Source organism: Haliotis asinina, chromosome 4 (genome assembly GCF_037392515.1).
Source record: "Haliotis asinina isolate JCU_RB_2024 chromosome 4, JCU_Hal_asi_v2, whole genome shotgun sequence".
NCBI lineage: Eukaryota > Metazoa > Mollusca > Gastropoda > Lepetellida > Haliotidae > Haliotis > Haliotis asinina.
Genome location: NC_090283.1, coordinates 2939313 through 2961175, shown reverse-complemented (window position 1 = coordinate 2961175; position 21863 = coordinate 2939313). Strand labels below are relative to the sequence as shown.

At 40.8% G+C, this 21863-nt stretch overlaps 3 protein-coding genes across 3 annotated transcripts in view; all 3 read right to left on the bottom strand.

Annotated features, from left to right (window-relative positions):
• Positions 1-1320: 1320 nt before the first annotated feature.
• LOC137282152 (uncharacterized) lies at positions 1321-5817 on the bottom strand. Its single transcript, XM_067813882.1, has one exon. The coding sequence runs from the start codon at positions 5803-5805 to the stop codon at positions 1321-1323; it is 4485 nt and encodes a 1494-aa protein (XP_067669983.1). The 5' UTR covers positions 5806-5817.
• Positions 5818-9075: 3258 nt separating this feature from the next.
• Positions 9076-21863, bottom strand: part of LOC137280722 (ankyrin repeat domain-containing protein 50-like) — a 30645-nt gene continuing 17857 nt past the window's right edge. Inside the window, exon 8 of the mRNA XM_067811944.1 lies at positions 9076-12868. Within this exon, the coding sequence (XP_067668045.1) occupies positions 11883-12868 (986 nt within the window). The 3' untranslated portion in view covers positions 9076-11882. The remainder of the gene's footprint in view (positions 12869-21863) is intronic.
• Positions 12815-20408, bottom strand: LOC137280721 (scavenger receptor class F member 1-like). Its single transcript, XM_067811943.1, has 7 exons — positions 20325-20408; positions 15762-15868; positions 14806-15084; positions 14104-14239; positions 13741-13754; positions 13094-13138; positions 12815-12887 (listed from the first exon to the last, which is right to left on the bottom strand). Exons 2-7 carry the CDS (start codon positions 15793-15795, stop codon positions 12859-12861), a joined length of 537 nt encoding a protein of 178 aa, XP_067668044.1. The 5' UTR covers positions 15796-15868; positions 20325-20408; the 3' UTR covers positions 12815-12858.

Here is a 21863-nt window from a genome sequence, read left to right as displayed (position 1 = left end):
TACAATAAACCATTTAGGTTCGCCTTCACACCTGCATTCTCACCTCATCAAAATACCCTCGTACACTTTCCCTGCACCCTCACGCATGCCCATCATACTTCACTCTTCAAATATACACACATACAGTCATACCAACACTCCCATCAACTCACAATATCACAACACTACAAATATCTTTAAAGAAATACAGCACAAATCATATACTTATATTATTCACACTAAAGATGGAATCGACAATAACCATTCATTGAAAGCACAAATCAGTCTATTATGGTTCACTGTTCCCATCACAATCGATGTTGTTGTTCTGTCACCATATGTAGGGGTTCAAACAGTTTATGATATCGGTGGTATATTAGGGGTCCTTCCCCTGCGTGTTACTCTTCACACACTTGGTTGGCATGTCACTTTGATCCCTAATGATCAAACGGTGCAGCCTTACTGGCGGGGCACGGCACGCTCCCCAGACACCCAGGTCAGTTCAGCTATACACAGGCGGCATATCGATCTCTCACGATCGGCGAGACAGCCTTACGGGGTGTAACACCTACCCCGGACACTGAATACAAAAAGCACACTATGTACATGGTATCTTTACACATACACAACATATGGGTTTTACACATACAAAATGTGTTTACACGGCTGTTTTACAGTACTTAATATACCACACTATCACTGTACTTTACACATAACTGTTGTCTGAACATCATTATTACCCCATCATACTAGCTTAGGAACATTCTAAATGCTTTCATTATAAATCACAATTCTTTCACATTCCAACCTTCAGCAATAATATGGCACATATTACATATTATAAGGTGAAAGCTAAACTTCAAATACATATACAAACAATTCAATCACAAGATAACACAAAATCATAATACTCACACCAGCTGAATATATAGGGAAAACAGCCAACCTCACACACATACACTTTCCAACTGGTTGCCAACTCACAATCTTCAAATCAAACCTTATATACCCCCCAAGCTACATGATTGACCCCAAGCCTACTACCCAGCCACATACAATAGTCTTTCCTACTGCACACCTCAGATCCGAACAATAGCTCAACGCTTGCATCACTGCCCTCGCTCACAAGTCCTCACTCCACACTTATCACCCTTCACATTTAAACACTCAACATATACTGTATACATTATAATAATTGTGATCTTGACAATACCTCCCCCCTTAGATAACTGTTTAGGAAACAGTTATAGCACTCACAAGATCACATGAACTATGTACAGTTGCCTGCCTCTACATCACAGAGTGTACATTTCTGAACATAATTCATAAGGCATAAATCGCTTATGGTGGACATCGACTCAGCATGTCAGCACCAACATTCTCAGAACCTTTCACCGCACGTATCAGGAATCGGTATGGTTGCAAAGCTAAGGCCAACCTCATGACTCGCCCGTTCGTCAGCTTAGCTTTACTCATCCATACAAGAGGCTGATGATCAGTTTCTAAAACAAACTCCCTCCCATACAAATATCTCGTCAACTTTTGTACTGCCCACACTATTGCTAAACACTCTTTCTCAATAGTGGAGTAAGCTTTCTCTCTTTTCAGTAGCTTTCTACTCACAAACATTATGGGAAATTTCTCATTCTCATGCTCCTGCAACAATATTCCACCTATCCCTACATCAGAAGCATCTGTGCGTACTAAGAATGGTTTGTGCAAATCTGGAAGCCGTAAAATTGGAAAAGTTGACAAATACTTCTTCAGTGACTGAAAAGCATTCTCTTGAGATTCGGTCCATTCAACTTTGTTTGACTTACCTTTTTTTGTCAAATCAGTGAGTGGTGCTGCAATTGCTGCAAAGTTAGGAATGAACTTCCTATAATAACCAGTAAGTCCTATCAGGGCTCTTACCTGTTTCTTCGTCTCTGGTCGGGCCAGATTCAGAATCTTGTCTAAATTGTGTGGCTTTGGAGCTAACTGACCTTCCCCAACAGTGTGACCTAGGAATTCCAAATGTGTATACCCTATCTTTACCTTGGAAGGGCGCGCTGTCAAATGATGCTGCCTGAGATGATCAAACACCATTCTGAGACTATGTTTGTGATTCTCCCAGTCCTCTGTTCCTTCTATGATGTCATCAATATAATTATCAACATTGGGAATATCTTTCAGGACTTTTCTCATCAACCGCGAAAAAACTGCTGGAGCATTCACAACCCCAAATGGCATAACCTTCCATTGATACAGCCCATCAGGGGTGATAAAAGCAGTGTACTTTTTGCTCCCTTCCTCCATGGGAATTTGCCAATAAGCTTTACTAATATCAATTTTGGTCAGATATTTGCACTTACTCAACTTGCTGAATACAGCCTCAGCCAATGGAATAGGTTCCGGATCAAATACTGATATCTGATTTAACCTTCTGAAATCTGTACAGAAACGGTAACTCTCGTCAGACTTTTTGATTAATACTACTGGAGCAGCATAAGGAGACTCTGATGGTTCTATCACATCCATACTTAACATGGATTCTACTTCTCTAGCAACCACCTCCCGCATATGATGGGGCAAAGGGTAGGGCTTGGACCTGATTGGTTCAGTAGAAGTTAACTTGATTTTGTATTCTATAGAGTCTGTCCTACCAGGTAAATCTGTGAGCACATCTTGATATTCAGCAACTAGCTCTCTCACATCTTGTTTCTGCTCTGGTGTCAAATCCGGAGAAATGTCCACGTCCAAATATGTTTCTTTAGCAGTAAGAGGAATTGTCATGACATCCAACTGTTCTGAACCTGAGCTAACCTCGTCCATTGGTTCTTGAACATCAACTAACCCTGCTCCTATGTACTGTAAGCTGGCAATACTTACATCACACATCATTGTATTCACAGCAATTTCCCTGTCAACGTACTTCTTTAATAAATTTGCATGGTAAGTTTTCAACTTATCCCCGACTCTCACTCGATAATTGCCAATACCAAACCGTTCCTCAATGATGTATGGGCCTTTCCACTGTAGCAATAATTTGTTCTGATTGGTTGGTAACAATACCAATACCTTGTCACCTGGAACCATCTTTCTATCTTTTGACCTGGCATTGTAATATTTCTGATACCTTCCAGAAGCTTTCTTAAGTTCTTGATGCGCTAAACGCATGGTATCTTCAATCCTGTTTTGGAGATCTACTACATATTCATAAGTAGTCCTGACCTCATTATTTGCAATGTCTTTAGTCCACAATTCACGTAAAATTTGTACTGGACCTCTAATTTTCCTGCCATACAATAGGTCAAAAGGAGCAAATCCTAAACTCTCTTGAGGTACCTCTCTATAAGCAAACAGAAGTGCAGGTATATACCTATCCCAATCTTGAGGACGTTCAGCACTTAGCCTTTTCAACATGGTTTTCAAAGTGCCATTGAATCGCTCAACTAGGCCATTACACATGGGGTGATATGGTGTAGTGGTCAACTGTTTCAATGATAACAAGCGGCTAACTTCTTTCATCACCGCAGAGGTAAATTGGGAACCCATGTCTGTCAATATTTCCTTAGGGACGCCAACTCTACAAAATATCTCCAACAATGCTTCTGCCACATACTCGGTCTCAATCCTAGGCAATGCTACAGCTTCAGGATATCTAGTTGCATAATCTACAACTGTTAAAATATATCTATTGCCTCTATCTGTAACTGGGTATATTGGGCCAATCAGATCCACTGCTACTCTCTCAAAAGGAGTCTCAATCAATGGCATTGTACCTAACGGGATTTTGCTGACCTTCCCCTTGGGTGTAGTACGCTGACAAATATCACAGGATATGCAGTAACGTCTAACATCCCCCTGTACACCAGGCCAGTAAAACTGTGAGGTCACTCTATCCAAAGTCTTCTTGCTACCCATATGACCACCCATCAGTGCCTCATGAGATACTCTCAGAACATCCTTTCTCAAACTTGTAGGTACAACTGCTTGTACAACTGGTTTACTGTTATTGACTTTAGCAGAAACATGCCTTCTGTACAACAAGCCATGATCAATGAAGTAACCAGATGTACCTTGAGTAGTGTTTCTGACCTTGTTCTCTTCCGCCAATTTCCACATTTTCTTCAAACTCTCATCCTGTTTCTGCACTTCCATAAACTCATTTCTACTCAAAGAAACACCTACTGACTCCATAGTTTTCATCGGGATTTTACCTTCTTCTCTCACTCTTTTCTGACCTCTAGTTTCTACTGCTAAAACTGGTTCTGTGAGTTCTGGGAAGGGATTATCAGGGGCTCTAACTCCAGGAATATTACCCAAGATCAAATCACACAAAGGAGTCTCAAGACACGCTGCTTTAACAGTACCTCTGTAAAACGGAGTATCAATGGTAATCCAGGCTACTGGGATTACAACTGCTCTACTATCTGCCATGACACACGTCTGGGTATCTGAGGTAAGATGCTGTTTATCCACCAAAGCTTTCCTCACAATAACTCCACTACAACCAGTATCTCGTAACACTTGCACGGTGTGATCAAACACTTTACCTTGACAAATGGGCATTGTTCCACACATCCCACACATTGTGCCTGAAGTTACCTTTCCCACATTATTATCTGAGATCTTATTCTCCTCCACACGTGCACCCCTGTGATCGTCATTTATGTAACCATCCTGTACCATCCCGACAGAGTCCTCTTGGCAAATACTAGCAACCTTCATACCTTTTGCGTGAGGTTTAGAACATCGAGACGCCATGTGACCTACCTCACCACAAGCATAACATTTCCTTTGATTTATAGGGACAAATTTATTAGATTCTCTTTTGTCATCTGTGTTCTTAACTTTTCTACTGTCCTCATAACCTTTCTCCTTACTTCTATCTGGGTGAACATATTTGTTACTCTTGCTATACAAAGGATTCTGAAACTTGCTACATCCTGTGCCACGTGCTTCATCAAACTGTTCAGCAAGTTTACCCATTTCCATGGCTGTCTTAGGCTTTCTTTCCCTCAGAAATATGCTCAAATCTCTCCCTGTACTATTAAGAATCTGTTCCCTCAGTAGGAGATCCTTTACTCCCTCAAAAGTCTTCTCCGTGCTACTTAACTCTATCCACCTGGTGAAATAATTCTCGATTCTTACCACAAACTGAGAAAATGTCTCACCTGTTTCTATCTTACCTGTCCTGAAACGTTGATGGAATCCATCCTCAGTCATATCATATCTCTTCAACAGAGCTGCCTTCACTTCCTCATATTTCTCAGCATCATTTTGATCTAACCGGGAGTAAACTTCTAACGCCTTACCTTTCAGAAGTGTACTCAGATAAGCTGCCCACTGAGACTCTGGCCACGCCTGCGTCCTAGCTATACGCTCAAATCTGTGCAAATAGGCATCAATGTTATCTTTCTGATCTTCAAAAGGAGGCATTTTAGGCATTTTAGGCTTACCTGAGAGAGAAGGAGTACCATTTTCTGGAACCTCACTCATACTATTTTCTTTCTTTATTTTCTCCAATTCTACTCTTTCCTTCATTTCTATTTGAGCTTTTTCTTTCTCTAACTCCACCTGTAATCTTACTTTCTCTTTCTCTGCTTCTATTCTGGCCTTCTCTACCTCCATTCTCTCCCTTTCTTTCTCTCTCTCCAACTTAGCCTTCTCCAACTCCTGTTCAAACTTTTTAGCTTCCCGTGCATTCGCTCTCTCCTCTCTTTCTCTTTCTGCCTGCTCTTTCGCCAGCTGAATGTCAATCTGTTCTTTCACAAACAACTGTAAGTCCTTTCCCGTATAACCTAAACTTTCACCAAAATCAGCAATTTTCTGTAAGTCCATGGTAACAAACAAACCCACAGTCCCAAGTGATAACAAAACTGTCACTAAAATCTGACTTCCCATGTACCCATCATTTACGTTTCCTGGCAAAAAAAAAAAAAAAAAAATTACACTACTTCACAATTCACTGCCAAGTTAACGCAGGGGCTCGAACACCTTAGAGCCAACCGAGAGCCAACACATGGTTGAAAGCCGAGAAAGGCTGGATATATCTCAAGTCCACAGCATTATCACTTATGGTCCAAACAATTTTTACTCACGATGTGACGGAAGATTTTACATCCCACTGCTGCCACCAAAATGTCACATACTAGAGTAAAAACCAAACCCCAGATTTAAAAGTTAATGCCATTTATTAACTAAATCTATCTTATTTACACTAAACCATTTAGGTTCGCCTTCACACCTGCATTCTCACCTCATCAAAATACCCTCGTACACTTTCCCTGCACCCTCACGCATGCCCATCATACTTCACTCTTCAAATATACACACATACAGTCATACCAACACTCCCATCAACTCACAATATCACAACACTACAAATATCTTTAAAGAAATACAGCACAAATCATATACTTATATTATTCACACTAAAGATGGAATCGACAATAACCATTCATTGAAAGCACAAATCAGTCTATTATGGTTCACTGTTCCCATCACAATCGATGTTGTTGTTCTGTCACCATATGTAGGGGTTCAAACAGTTTATGATATCGGTGGTATATTAGGGGTCCTTCCCCTGCGTGTTACTCTTCACACACTTGGTTGGCATGTCACTTTGATCCCTAATGATCAAACGGTGCAGCCTTACTGGCGGGGCACGGCACGCTCCCCAGACACCCAGGTCAGTTCAGCTATACACAGGCGGCATATCGATCTCTCACGATCGGCGAGACAGCCTTACGGGGTGTAACACCTACCCCGGACACTGAATACAAAAAGCACACTATGTACATGGTATCTTTACACATACACAACATATGGGTTTTACACATACAAAATGTGTTTACACGGCTGTTTTACAGTACTTAATATACCACACTATCACTGTACTTTACACATAACTGTTGTCTGAACATCATTATTACCCCATCATACTAGCTTAGGAACATTCTAAATGCTTTCATTATAAATCACAATTCTTTCACATTCCAACCTTCAGCAATAATATGGCACATATTACATATTATAAGGTGAAAGCTAAACTTCAATACATATACAAACAATTCAATCACAAGATAACACAAAATCATAATACTCACACCAGCTGAATATATAGGGAAAACAGCCAACCTCACACACATACACTTTCCAACTGGTTGCCAACTCACAATCTTCAAATCAAACCTTATATACCCCCCAAGCTACATGATTGACCCCAAGCCTACTACCCAGCCACATACAATAGTCTTTCCTACTGCACACCTCAGATCCGAACAATAGCTCAACGCTTGCATCACTGCCCTCGCTCACAAGTCCTCACTCCACACTTATCACCCTTCACATTTAAACACTCAACATATACTGTATACATTATAATAATTGTGATCTTGACAACGAATATATATTAAAAGGTGAGGATCCTCCGTTTTGTATCCCTTGTGATGAAAGAATCACAGTCAAGCATATCTTGCTTGACTGTGTTGAGTATTCCATCCAAAGGGACACTTATTTCAAATCAAAAACAATGAAGGATCTTTTTAACAATACTAGTGCTCATTTAATCATAGGATTTTTAAAAGAATTAGATCTGTTAACTGATTTGTAAATAGATATATATTTTATAACTGGAAGTTTAAATTAGTAACTCAATATGTTAGTGGCTGTACCCTCAAAGGGGGTTAAAGTACTGTAAAATTATTGTCCTCCTAAGAGGGTACGTAAGTCCCGAAACATTTGATGTAAATTTAAGGTTTCCAGGTTTTTAATCGCAGTATTTTTGTCATTTTAATGTATGGCCAATTCTCCGCATAAATGCCACTGACTGAAGGGATGGTGTAAATCCAGCTAGGGTCCATGTAGGTAGCAAAAGTAATGTAAGTCCCCATGGTCCCTAGTATGGTGATCTACCTTCAGTTGTTGGCAATCCATTTTTATATTGTATTGTCCTCTTATAGTTGAACTGTTTTAGATTTAATTACTAGTTTTACACTCTCTGTGATATTCTAGCTGTTTTACTGTCCTTTGTTGACAGGCTTTTATGATATAAATGTATTCCATTTCCTGTTTAATGTTCTCGTCACGATATGGCTGAAATATTGCCGATGTGACGTTAAATATTAACTCACTCACTCACTCACTCTCTGCAATAACAACCTGGATAGGGAAATCTGGAAAAATTGACGCTAACCAAATTTTCTCAATGATTTTGCGTGGTAATGAATCATCAGTTGTGAGATCCCAACTAATTTCCAACAGAAGTTTTGTCACATTACCTGGTGTTGATGGTTCCCAGCGTGAGATCGCGGCCACATCCTCCCTCTGATCCGTATAAACTCTTGGACACTCTACAGGTATTCGCACATATTTCAGCTGATTCAAATCAGGCAGTGTATTATTTTATACATTGAGTGTGAGCTCATACCTTTACTTCAAGCATGGTGTAATCCACAAAGCAAACCAGAACGCACTGCGTTAGTTGAAAACCAAAGAATGCAGAGAATAACCTGCCTTGGCTCATATTTATTTTTCAGGTATTTTGAAACGAAATGTGTATTTCTTTAGGGTGTGCATTTCTTGACTGGACCAAAAGCTAGGGCTTATCAGAGTGAAAGTAAACAACTATTTTTATTTGCTTACTTGCACTTCTTAACAATAGGTGTATGCCTGCTGTCACTTCTTAACAATAGGTGTATGTTTGTAGTCACTTCTTAACAATAGGTGTATGTCTGCAGTCACTTCTTAACAATAGATGTATGTCTGCAGTCACTTCTTAACAATAGATGTATGTCTGCAGTCACTTCTTAACAATAGGTGTCTGTAATGATCCGCGTAATATCTACATAATTGTGCAAAACGCACATCGCGGTTCTTTCAGCAAGAAAACGTAATAATTTATATACTCAGGTAAGCTATTATATTACAGCCAAACGTATTCCACTTGATTTCTAAAATGTCATGCAAATGTTTTACCATGTCGTGGTCTGATAGTTGAAACATTACTTTACATTATCAAAGTATCTGTGATGACGTAATCTATCTTAACTGATACATGACAGCACCGATCCATGCAGCCGTAAACTTAAATTAGGATTCAAACTGCTATACATGTAAAATCTTTTATTTAAGCTACAACATTAGAACAACATCATGCCAGTTCAAATTGGAATATTTGTGAAAACACAAAATCAATGAAAAACCATGAATAAAAACAACGCTTGCCTGTTTAAACGCACAAGAGCATGAACAGAAACAGCAAGGCCATTCTGTGTCTGAAATAGCAGGTGTGACTCTGTATGTATTGTGAGATAGCGCGGCAAAGTCACAGATCAAACATTACAACAACATGCGAGTTGACACATGGAATCAGTTATGAAAAAGAACTATTCAAATATTTTAACGCCCCAACTATCCTTCATATATTCAACGACAATGGACAAGTGATGTTGTTGCGGAGGCTTGCGAAGAAAGGACACAGAAAGCATGGGCGAGGAATCTTTGAATGATGCAACTCAAAGAAGTGAATTTTGTTTTGGTAAACACACCATCAAACAAATAAATGGAATTTGTAAACTTGTAAAACCTTGCAATACCAAGTCCATGTTTTTTGTTCTAAGATACAGAGCCACATTAAGCATATATATCACAGCATGAGCACAAGTAAAGTAAACTTGTAAAACCTTGCAATACAAAGTCCATGTTTTTTTGTTCTAACATACATAGCCACATTAAGCATATATATCACAGCATGAGTACAAGTAAAGCAACATGATGAAACCAAGTTACAATGGGAGTTGACGGGAACTATCGGGTTTAGCCCTGGATGGTTCCTTAACGAAATGTATTTATGGATTGGCCGTGTAGTGGTTTCGGTTTATGAATGTATGAACTGTAAAATAATGAAAGAGTATGAACTGCACACATGGATATGAAGTAAAAAATGTTGTACATGTATGTAAGGCTGTAATATTGGAATTCCCCGGCTGTCCCTTGTGTTGAAAGTAGATCATTTATGATCATTGCGAAATGATGTACGTTCAGGTAATCAGAATGATAGAATTACAGAGGGACAATATCAGGGTTATGATTCCTTGAAACAATGCAAAACATTATCAGTCAATATGAAAACAGTTGTCGTTTAGCAGAGGCGTGGCCTTACGTAGGGATAGAGATGAAGTATGGAATAAGTGAGTAAAATGCACCGACACGTCGATAATATTTCAGAAATTTCATGACGAGAAAAAAATCAGATCATTGATAGCAAACATTTGTGAAGTCCTGCCGTCGAGGAATGTATGGATAACAAGATAACCATGATCATCTCAATCAGTTGTCACTATCAGTTGGAAGTTCAAGAACGGTTCAGTGAAATAATGCAAAATTTTATCAGCAAGTGATATATAGCAGGCGTGGTCCAATTAAGGACTTGGGGTAGGTTATGAAATAGTGAGTATTAAGAATGTACCGTCACATCGGCAATATATCAGAACTATCGTGACGAGACAAAATCGTATATTAGTATCAGGAATACTTCCATGTATGTCCTCAAAAGGACGTTATAACACAAATATTATCACAATCAATCAATCAATCATCACTATCAGTTACGAACACAATATATAGGGGCTAGCGATCGCAAATGACCAAATGACATGGATTAGCCCGAACATACATTCACTATTGCAATTCATACGTCATACACTTTCTTTGTGTTCATGGAATGTTAATAGTTGATGTTTGATCCGTTGTATATTGCCAGAAAGATCGTAATGATACATGTAAAGGGAGACAACTATCACACACTATTCGGCTAGCTGTCATGTCATACGGGTAGGACAGGGACACATCGTCCATTGCATTACGTGGCTGGAAACTTGACATCCAGTATCAGCGGTGTAAACGACTGGTCTGTCAGATCGACAGGTGACTAGACAATACACAGGGGTATGATAGACACATGTACACGTGACTAATGGTAATGCTTCATCTACGATTTAGAGCAACAAAGGTTGGTGTGGTGGGCAACCCAGATCTGCCACATCACACATTAAATATCAAAGCAGGATATATGAGCAGTAGGTCATGCAGGAGATCTTGTGTCCTGTCACTGCAAATGTCCCTTTCCACACCACCTGTCTTGGTGGATGGGACACGAGGAGATACATTTTTGGCCAGCAATCCTGTCATCTGAAGAAGCGTAGCAGCATCCACCTTCCAGCTCTTATTCAGTGTGAATCTTGAAAAATCCCACCTGCCCAACACGCATACTCTACTGTTTCTTACATATCTGTTGGTGGCGCGTCTAGAGTAAGGAATGTATCATCTGACTCACTTTCACGGGAACAGACAGTAGCCAGAACACTACGATCAGAATGGAACCGACCAGTCATGCGGTCCACTCCTTCATGTGGAGTGATCTCTTCCTACCGGGCTGGCCTTCTTGCTTTATCACACTTCTGAGTTTTAGGGAGTGCACATTTACGACCTCGAATGACTCCTGGCATAAAGGTTGTTTCCAAATGCTCTAACCAGAATATTTTCGATATCCTAGACGTATACGTCAGTTGATAATGGTATAAGAAATCGAAAAGACTTTCCTTGCAATACATCCGAATAGTACAGTTCTGTCACACTCCCAGTATTTCAGTACAGCTGTTGATACCACGACTAAAGTGTCTGTTATTACGCTGAAATCCACTGTGGAAAATACAGACTTGGGGTAAATAAAACCTATTCCATTTCTCTTTTTCAACTGAAACAGGTAAATTCTAGATCAGTGCTCTCTTCCTTTCATGGAAAGGCTTATCTTCATGTGACCTTCGTCCTGTACACGATACGGATACATACAAGACTTACAACATTTCAGATAAACAGTCGAATAATTCTATCGTATGGGCATTTTCATCTTTGATTTACTGAATAAGCCCATGAAGTTGTACCAGGAGGTTGCAAACGTCACTACCCTTTTGTGCCAGCATGGTTGCTGTTTCGTTACGTTTGTTCCTGGCGTTGATGTCCATATTCTTCACCTCGAGGGCATACTTCACTATATTAACATTCCCTCCCTCAGAAGCAAGATGAAGGATGGTGTTGCTGTCACCATCCACTAGTGTTGCATCAGCTCCTTCTTTCACAAGTAAGTCAAATATTTCTCTGTCACCCATTCTTGCTGCCATCATCAGTGGTGTCCTACCACACTGACCACGTCTGTTTATGTCCACCTTTTGAAGCTTGAGAATACGGCTCACAATGTCCACGTGGCCACTCAGACAGGCCGAATGGAGGACGTTGTCACCATCATCATCAACTACATTGACATCAGCTCCTTTAGTCACAAGCAGGTCGAAGATCTTATCATGTCCTTTGTATGCAGCACCCATCAATGGAGTCCTCCCGGACTGTCCTTTACCGTTGATGTCCACGTTGTCATGTGAGAGGATGTAATCCACAATCTTTACATTGCCACCCCAACAGGCGAGAAGAAGGATGTTGTTTCCATCTCTGTCTACATGTGAAGGTAGACCCCCTTTGCTTACAAGTAACTGAAACATGTCTTTAATCCCCTGCCGAGCTGCACACATCAATGGCGTTCTGTCATCCCGCCCTTTTATGTTGGTGTTCACCATGTTCTTTGAGACGACATGTTTCACCATTGCTACGTGGCCTCCATAACAGGCCCAGTGAAGGATGTTGTTACCGACATCATCCACACGTTTGGCATCGGCACCTTTCTTCACAAGTAAGTCAACCATTTCTCTGTGTCCCCTTCTTGCTGCCCACATCACTGGTGTCATTCCCCCCTTGCCTGGCTTATCGATATCCTCCAGACTGTGGTCCAGGATGTCTCTGACGCTCTTTAGCTTTCCGTCCATGCAGGCGACATGGAGGTCAGTGTCCACTGTAACACCAAAGCCATCCTGATGATCACACATATATCATGTACTAAACTAAAGTATTACGTTGACCGAAATGGTCCAAAACGACTATCAATAGCATTTCCGCTATATTGGCATCTGATACTTGGTCTGAACAGGTGTGTGAAGTATGAAATGATGATGCCTATGTCTTCACCGTACAGTGAGGAAACCCAAACTTTCACAAATACTAGCAAATACGTTCTTACCTCTACCAGGGGAAAGCATTTCTTGACATTCCACGTCTGTAGGGCCTGACAAAGAGAAACAATTTCTACTACTGGGTTATAGTCTAAATGAAACGGTAGAAAATGGTAGGTGTCATGATAACGAAGCAGCTCCGTGTGAGGTTTTTAGTCACCTTTACTTTCCTGCATATGCCATATAGTTTATGTGTATGCCTTTCGGTCACATGAAACACGGGAAACTATACAGCCAGAATGAAGATGAGGGCTTTTCGTACGTGTTACTAAACATCACAATAAGGGAGAAGTAATTAAGCTACAGGTGCCGGTACGCACTGGCTCTTCCAGGTGTTCAACCAAAGTAGAATACGATCAGTAAATAGGTCTAAGTAAACATAATACTGGGCCGTTACAACTGAAGAGTGGAATGTGTCTCAGTCAAATGCTTCTGTACATACAGAAGTCTCCTGACACTAACACGCCACGGACCTTACTACACGGATTGAAATCGTTCTACTTACATCAGTTGGACCTGTCCTCGCACCGACAGGCTGGGACATAACTACCAGATTTTCTCACTAACAAACACTGATACACACACGTTTCAATAACTCCATTCGGTCTGATATGTGAAACCACTTGAATTCTGTAGCCTTTGATTTCATACTTACTTTTGCCGTGATGCCTGAAACAGAACAACCAACAAATAACTAACCAACCAACCGAACTAAGAACAAATAAACAAAAATATTAGTATTGTTATGGATCTGCTTTCAGTGTGAAATACTTTGTTTCCCGTTCTCACTATTGCCTGTTGTGGTACAACATATAATAAGGGTTGTCGTATTTGGCGTACAGGGGAAAGCAAATATGTGCCTATGTTTTCTCCAATGAAATTCTGCTTGACAGATTTTGACAATACCATCAACTGGAGTCACACTCGCGGTTACCACTGTTTGTGGTAAGAAGCACATAAATAGAATATGGGTTAAAGAAAACTTGACTAATAATGTTTCGAAGAAAAAGAATCATACTTTCTGCGCCACATGCAGAGTACAGTCACTGCAACGATGATGATGATGAAACTGACCAACACAGGAACAAGTATCGGAACCAGTGGTGGTGAAGCAGAATCTTGTGACCCTCTTTCACTTTGTTTTGGGACCGGTTCTGTAAAATGATACACCTGTCTCCATACTGCTTCATTATAATTAAACTTGGTTGTAGAAATGTATTCGATAAAATTATAAACCATATAGCCATAACATTTTAGATCACAATGTTATGAACCATGTTTGGTTCTATCATTCAAACAATATGCTATTTTTTCTATTGTCAATAACTAATTGTTCTCTGACATGCTACACCTATCAGTGCTGCAATTACTACTAGTAATAAAAGTGTGTCATGGGAAGCACTGGACCTCATGAGCTATCTTTGATTTAGAATTCTTAGTTTGTCTATTGTTTATTATTAATTATGAAAGAAAATATATTTACCGCATTTTGTTATTGTTTATTAATGTCACATTTAAGAAATATTCTCGATGTCTGATGATGTCCTGTAAATAATCAGATCTGGAATTGACATCGATCCATTGACCGAATCTATACTCCACTCGGGGTGTAGATGCTGATAAGTCGACATAGCGGTACAATGACTATGACTGGCAGTAAGCAATGACAGGACTGAAAGTGATCGATGAAATGAAGATGGTTCCTCTATCATTTACATACCTCGTGAGATCTCACAGAAAAACCCTGTGTTGTTGCCTATACAGCCCTGGGCACAGTGACCTGTCTGGAAACTGCAGATGTGCTTCTTACAGTTCTTACTGCAGGTCAGATGACACTGGTCACCATACTTCCCAGGCGTGCATCCTTCTGAACATGTACCACTCTGTTTGTCACAGTGAACCTTCTGCTCCTCATAAGGGGCACAGTAACGACTGCAGTTCTGTTTGCATTTGTCTCCGTACATCCCCACTGGACAATCCTGTCCCCTTGCACTTCCCACTGGAAGGCATAAGGAGTTAAGCAAAGCACATGTTACTTTCTGTGTTTAAAACTTGGTTCATACAATCCGAAGAAAAAACATAGCAATGAACCCAAGATGAAATCCTTCTGCATGCCTCGGCAAACAAAGCTAGGGGGTAAACCTAGGGACCTGTACAACTCGTCTAGTCATCGCGAGAAATATCTACATGCTGTTACCATTGCATGTTTCCACCTTTGAGCAAAGGATCACATACACGTACATGTCAACACTATGCGGAGGGGCATATATAAGTAAAGGGTCAACACTATGCGGAGGAGCATATATAAGTAAAGGGTCAACGCTATGCGGAGGCGCATATATAAGTAAAGGATCACATACACGTACTTGTCAACACTATGCGGAGGGGCATATATAAGTAAAGGATCACATACACGTACATGTCAACACTATGCGGAGGGGCATATATGAGTAAAGGGTCACATATACGTACATGACAACACTATGCGGAGGGGCATATGTCAGTAAATGATGTTGTAGTGAGTGATTATATTGTTATATAGATGACTCCATGTCGAATATTGCAGCTAAAGCGTTAATATGTTAAAGCTATGCGTCAGTTGGTGTTCAAGGTTGCACTGTGTGCCAGTAGTTGATAATATGTTAACTGTATGTTGTTCACACTGCGTTAACTTACCCAGTAGTAGAAATACCAGAACTCTGGCCAACATTGTTCCTGTGTCCGCATCAGCTGTAAGGTTGACGCGAAATTGTGATGAAGGGTTACACAGCTGATTATCACCCCTGGCGAACAAAAGAAACCTACTTCATGTTAGGCTCAATTTGTGATCGGTGAGAACAGTAAGCAGGTGAGATCACACTGACTGTAAACGACATGGGGATAGTCGGAAACAACAAATGTTCGTCACATCCAATAACAAGAGTTCTACTATCAAAACCAAATGACGGATTGACTGTGGCCTTTTAGCTATCATAATGTCACACATACATTTCGACTAATTCCCTATATTTTTCATAAAATATGGCCTTTACTTGTTGCGCATGCGTAGGAGGATTGTTCGGTTTGTTGTTTAACGCCGCACTAAGCAAATATTCAAGCTATATGACGAGATAAACCATACACTGTACAATGTGTACAGTTACCAGTGTATTTCCCTGGGCATTAAAATATCATACAGGCACTGTAAGATTTGAACACTTACTAGAGTGTTACCGTAAAATGTGTACTCTCACTAGTGTATACTCCAGGAGGCTATGAGATAATACAAACACTGCATAATATGTGCACTTACTGGCGACTTTCCCAGGGACACTATGAGATGAGTACAAACACTGTATAAAGTGTACACTTACTGATGTATTCTCCAGGACGTTATGCGATAATACAAACACTGTGAACACTTACTAGTGTATTACGAAGAACAATGTGAGATATCAGTGATAGAACCACCGCAAAATATCTACACTTACTAATGCAGTATCCAGGACGCCATGAGATAATACAGACACTTTACAACGTGTTCACTTCTTGGTGTATTCCCCTGGACGCCATGCTATAATACAGACACTTTACAACGTGTTCACTTCTTGGTGTATTCCCCTGGACGCCATGAGATAATACAGACACTATACAACGTGTTCACTTCTTGGTGTATTCCCCTGGACACCATGAGAAAATACAGACACTTTACAGCGTGTTCACTTCTTGGTGTATTCCCCTGGACGCCATGAGATAATGCAGACACTTTACAGCGTGTTCACTTCTTGGTGTATTCCCCTGGACGCCATGAGATAATACAGACACTTTACAACGTGTTCACTTCTTGGTGTATTCCCCTGGACGCCATGAGATAATGCAGACACTTTACAACGTGTTCACTTCTTGGTGTATTCCCCTGGATGCCATGAGATAATACAGACACTTTACAACGTGTTCATTTCTTGGTGTATTCCCCTGGACGCCATGAGATAATACACACACTTTACAGTGTGTTCACTTCTTGGTGTATTCCGCAGGACGTAATGAGATAATACACACACTTTACAACGTGTTCACTTCTTGGTGTATTCACCAGGACGCCATGAAATAATACAGCACTTTACAACGTGTTCACTTCTTGGTGTATTCCCCTGGACGCCATCAGATAATACAGACACTTTACAACGTGTTCACTTCTTGGTGTATTCCCCTGGACGCCATGAGATAATGCAGACACTTTACAACGTGTTCACTTCTTGGTGTATTCCCCTGGACGCCATGAGATAATACAGACACTTTACAACGTGTTCATTTCTTGGTGTATTCCCCTGGACGCCATGAGATAATACAGACACTTTACAGTGTGTTCACTTCTTGGTGTATTCCCCAGGACGCCATGAGATAATACACACACTTTACAACGTGTTCACTTCTTGGTGTATTCACCAGGACGCCATGAAATAATACAGACACTTTACAACGTGTTCACTTCTTGGTGTATTCCCCTGGACGCCATCAGATAATACAGACACTTTACAACATGTTAACTTCTTGGTGTATTCCCCTGGACGCCATGAGATAATACAGACACTTTTCAACGTGTTCACTTCTTGGTGTATTCCCCTGGACGCCATGATATAATACAGACACTTTACAACGTGTTCACTTCTTGGTGTATTCCCCTGGACGCCATGAGATAATACAGACACTTTACAACGTGTTAACTTCTTGGTGTATTCCCCTGGACGCCATGATATAATACAGACACATTACAACGTGTTCACTTCTTGGTGTATTCCCCTGGACGCCATGAGATAATACAGACACTTTACAACGTGTTCACTTCTTGGTGTATTTCCCTGGACGCCATGAGATAATACAGACACTTTACAATGTGTTCACTTCTTGGTGTATTCCCCTGGACGCCATGAGATAATACAGACACTTTACAACGTGTTCACTTCTAGGTGTATTCCGCAGGACGTAATGATATAATACAGACACTTTACAACGTGTTCACTTCTTGGTGTATTCCCCTGGATGCCATGAGATAATACACACACTTTACAACGTGTTCAGTTCTTGGTGTATTCCCCTGGACGCCATGAGATAATACAGACACTTTACAACGTGTTCACTTCTTGGTGTATTCCCCTGGACGCCATCAGATAATACAGACACTTTACAACATGTTAACTTCTTGGTGTATTCCCCTGGACGCCATGAGATAACACAGACACTTTTCAACGTGTTCACTTCTTGGTGTATTCCCCTGGACGCCATGATATAATACAGACACTTTACAACGTGTTCACTTCTTGGTGTATTCCCCTGGACGCCATGAGATAATACAGACACTTTACAACGTGTTCACTTCTTGGTGTATTCCCCTGGACGCCATGATATAATACAGACACATTACAACGTGTTCACTTCTTGGTGTATTCCCCTGGACGCCATGAGATAATACAGACACTTTACAACGTGTTCACTTCTTGGTGTATTTCCCTGGACGCCATGAGATAATACAGACACTTTACAATGTGTTCACTTCTTGGTGTATTCCCCTGGACGCCATGAGATAATACAGGAACTTTACAACGTGTTCACTTCTAGGTGTATTCCGCAGGACGTAATGATATAATACAGACACTTTACAACGTGTTCACTTCTTGGTGTATTCCCCTGGATGCCATGAGATAATACACACACTTTACAACGTGTTCAGTTCTTGGTGTATTCCCCTGGACGCCATGAGATAATACAGACACTTTACAACGTGTTCACTTCTTGGTGTATTCCCCTGGACGCCATGAGATAATACAGACACTTTACAACGTGTTCACTTCTTGGTGTATTCCCCTGGACGCCATGAGATAATACAGACACTTTACAACGTGTTCACTTCTTGGTGTATTCCCCTGGACGAAATGAGATAATACAGACACTTTACAACGTGTTCACTTCTTGGTGTATTCCCCTGGACGCCATGAGATAATGCAGACACTTTACAATGTGTTCACTTCTTGGTGTATTCCGCAGGACGTAACGATATAATACAGGAACTTTACAACGTGTTCACTTCTTGGTGTATTCCCCAGGACGTAATGAGATAAAACACACACTTTACAACGTGTTCACTTCTTGGTGTATTCCCCTGGACGCCATGAGATAATGCAGACACTTTAGAACGTGTTCACTTCTTGGTGTATTCCCCTGGACGCCATGAGATAATACAGACATATTACAACGTGTTCACTTCTTGGTGTATTCCCCTGGACGCCATGAGATAATACAGACACTTTACAACGTGTTCACTTCTTGGTGTATTCCCCTGGACGCCATGAGATAATACAGACACTTTACAACGTGTTCACTTCTTGGTGTATTTCCCTGGATGCCATGAGATAATACAGACACTGTACAATGTGTTCACTTCTTGGTGTATTCCCCTGGACGCCATGAGATAATACAGACACTTTACAAAGTGTTCACTTCTTGGTGTATTCCCCTGGATGCCATGAGATAATACAGACATTTTACAACGTGTTCACTTCTTGGTGTATTCCCCTGGACGCCATGAGATAATACAGACACTTTACAACGTGTTCACTTCTTGGTGTATTCCCCTGGACGCCATGAGATAATACAGACACTTTACAACGTGTTCACTTCTTGGTGTATCCCCTAGGACGCCATGAGATAATACAGACACTTTACAATGTGTACACCTCCTGGCGAATTCTCCAGGACGCTATGCGATAATACAAACACTGTAGAATGTGTACACTTACTGGTGTATTTCCCCAGGACACTATGCGATAATGCAAACACTGTACAAATATGTACTCTTACCGGTGTATTCACCAGGACGCTATGCGATAATACAAACACTGTAGAATATGTACACTTACTGGTGTATTTCCCCAGGAGATAACACAAACAGCGTAGATGGAAAGCTATGGTTTCACTTTCACTTTAGTTACACAATAAACACACGTAACCTCAGCTGGTGAGATATCGTAGTTATACACCGTGTGGCGTTTCTTGTCCATCTACTGGTCACCTTCAACTGGACTCAGTAGAGTGACCAGGTGATCTTACACAGAAACAACGAGAAATTATCCAAACCCATGATACATTCACCCCAAGGACAAAAATCCACTTGACCCTATTTCAAGACTCACGTCCAAGTAATATTTGTGGAGAGGAGGAATAAGCTGATTCAAAGCTAAATGAATATAGTCCAAACAAACTTACGATTACAAGATGAATATCTGATATATTCGGAGTCTTTCCTCGTCCAGACATGTCACAAATCAACGACTGATCTGTCGTGTTTACAAATACCCTACTTTCGGTATTGTGAAACAGGGGAGATAATTTGCATTGAACATACTTCCGTGTCACAAATACATTGACATGGCTGCGTAGTTGGAGGTCAATAGGATAGTGAACGGAGTATGTACAGGATTTTTGTGGACACTGGTGCGTGTTAATAGTATCAAATACTATGATGATGATGATGATGATGATGATGATGATGATGATGATGACTGAGTTGGGATGTCTAGGGCGTGGGTGCGTGTTTGTGTGGAGAGGGGGTGGGGAAGTGAGGGAGGGGACAGATGTGCTGTTTGCTACTTTACTGTAGTCTTACCCCACTGCCCAAACCCTCCTTTAATGGTATATCCATACGTACATCTATATTTATTTTAATGCTTGATCAAATCAAATCAATAAAATTGATACAAAAGAGTGAAAACATTTTATAATTAAACATTGAATGAATTGTTTTCAAGGAATTAGAAAAAGCCCCTTTGCGCATTCTCCTCCGTTGACATATGGAGTAGATCCTAAATGGTTCATACCTTTCCTTCTTGTAACTTTCAGCATTTAAGTTGTCTTTCGGTATGGATCCATGACGCAGACTATTGGCTGTCACAATTCGGCATCACGACGATACAGATAAGCCATAGCCTTGTACAGAGACACAGAACAAGGCAAGTACACAGCTGACTTTAGCCATCGCCGGCCGGATCTACATGTAGTTTCCGTTGACATTTCAAGTGACATTTAACATAGCGAACAACAGTAACCAAAGCGTACATAAAATCCACACGCATACACACATATATATACTGATAAGTGAAGTTTGAGGCACGCTTCATGCTCGATGTATATCCTGCAAATGATGGAATGACTCTGAAACTACAGGAAACGCCCCAACATATATTTTGTTATATATTGGGGCGTTCTCGATGCTGGAAATAAACGACGGACACGCGTCTGTGTGTGATAGAGGGCGAGTGTTGGTGGTTGGTCTGTTGTGGGAGTGAGGATGCCTGATGTGTTGCATTCAAACAGCATTGGATTACAGATGGTTGGATGAGAGAGTGAGAACGCGTGAAGTGTTGTAACATTGGGTTACACATGGTCGGGTGAGAGAGTGAGAATGTGGGAGGTGTTGTAACATTGGATTACACATATTGGAGTGAGGGAGTGAGAAGGCGGGAAGTGTTGTAACATTGGCTTACACATGATCGGATGAGAGAGTGAGAATGCGTGAAGTGTTGTGACACTGGATTACACATATTGCAGTGAGGGAGTGAGAAAGCGTGAAGTGTTGTAACATTGGCTTACACATGGTTGGATGAGAGAGTGAGAACACGTGAAGTGTTTTAACATTAGGTTACACATGGTCGGATGAGGGAGTGAGAAGGCGGGAAGTGTTGTAACATTGGGTTACACATGGTCGGATGAGGGAGTGAGAAGGCTTGAAGTGTTGTGACATTGGAT

Excerpts from the sequence above, each read along its gene's own strand:
- LOC137282152 (XM_067813882.1), bottom strand. The coding sequence starts at position 5,805 with ATGGACTTACAGAAAATTGCTGATTTTGGTGAAAGTTTAGGTTATACG.
- LOC137280721 (XM_067811943.1), bottom strand. The coding sequence starts at position 15,795 with ATGTTGGCCAGAGTTCTGGTATTTCTACTACTGG. Across the intron at positions 14,240-14,805 it reads TTTCTGTGAGATCTCACGAG|AACCGGTCCCAAAACAAAGT; the intron begins GTATGTAAATGA and ends ATCATTTTACAG. Across the intron at positions 12,888-13,093 it reads AATGCTTTCCCCTGGTAGAG|GATGGCTTTGGTGTTACAGT; the intron begins GTAAGAACGTAT and ends TGTGATCATCAG.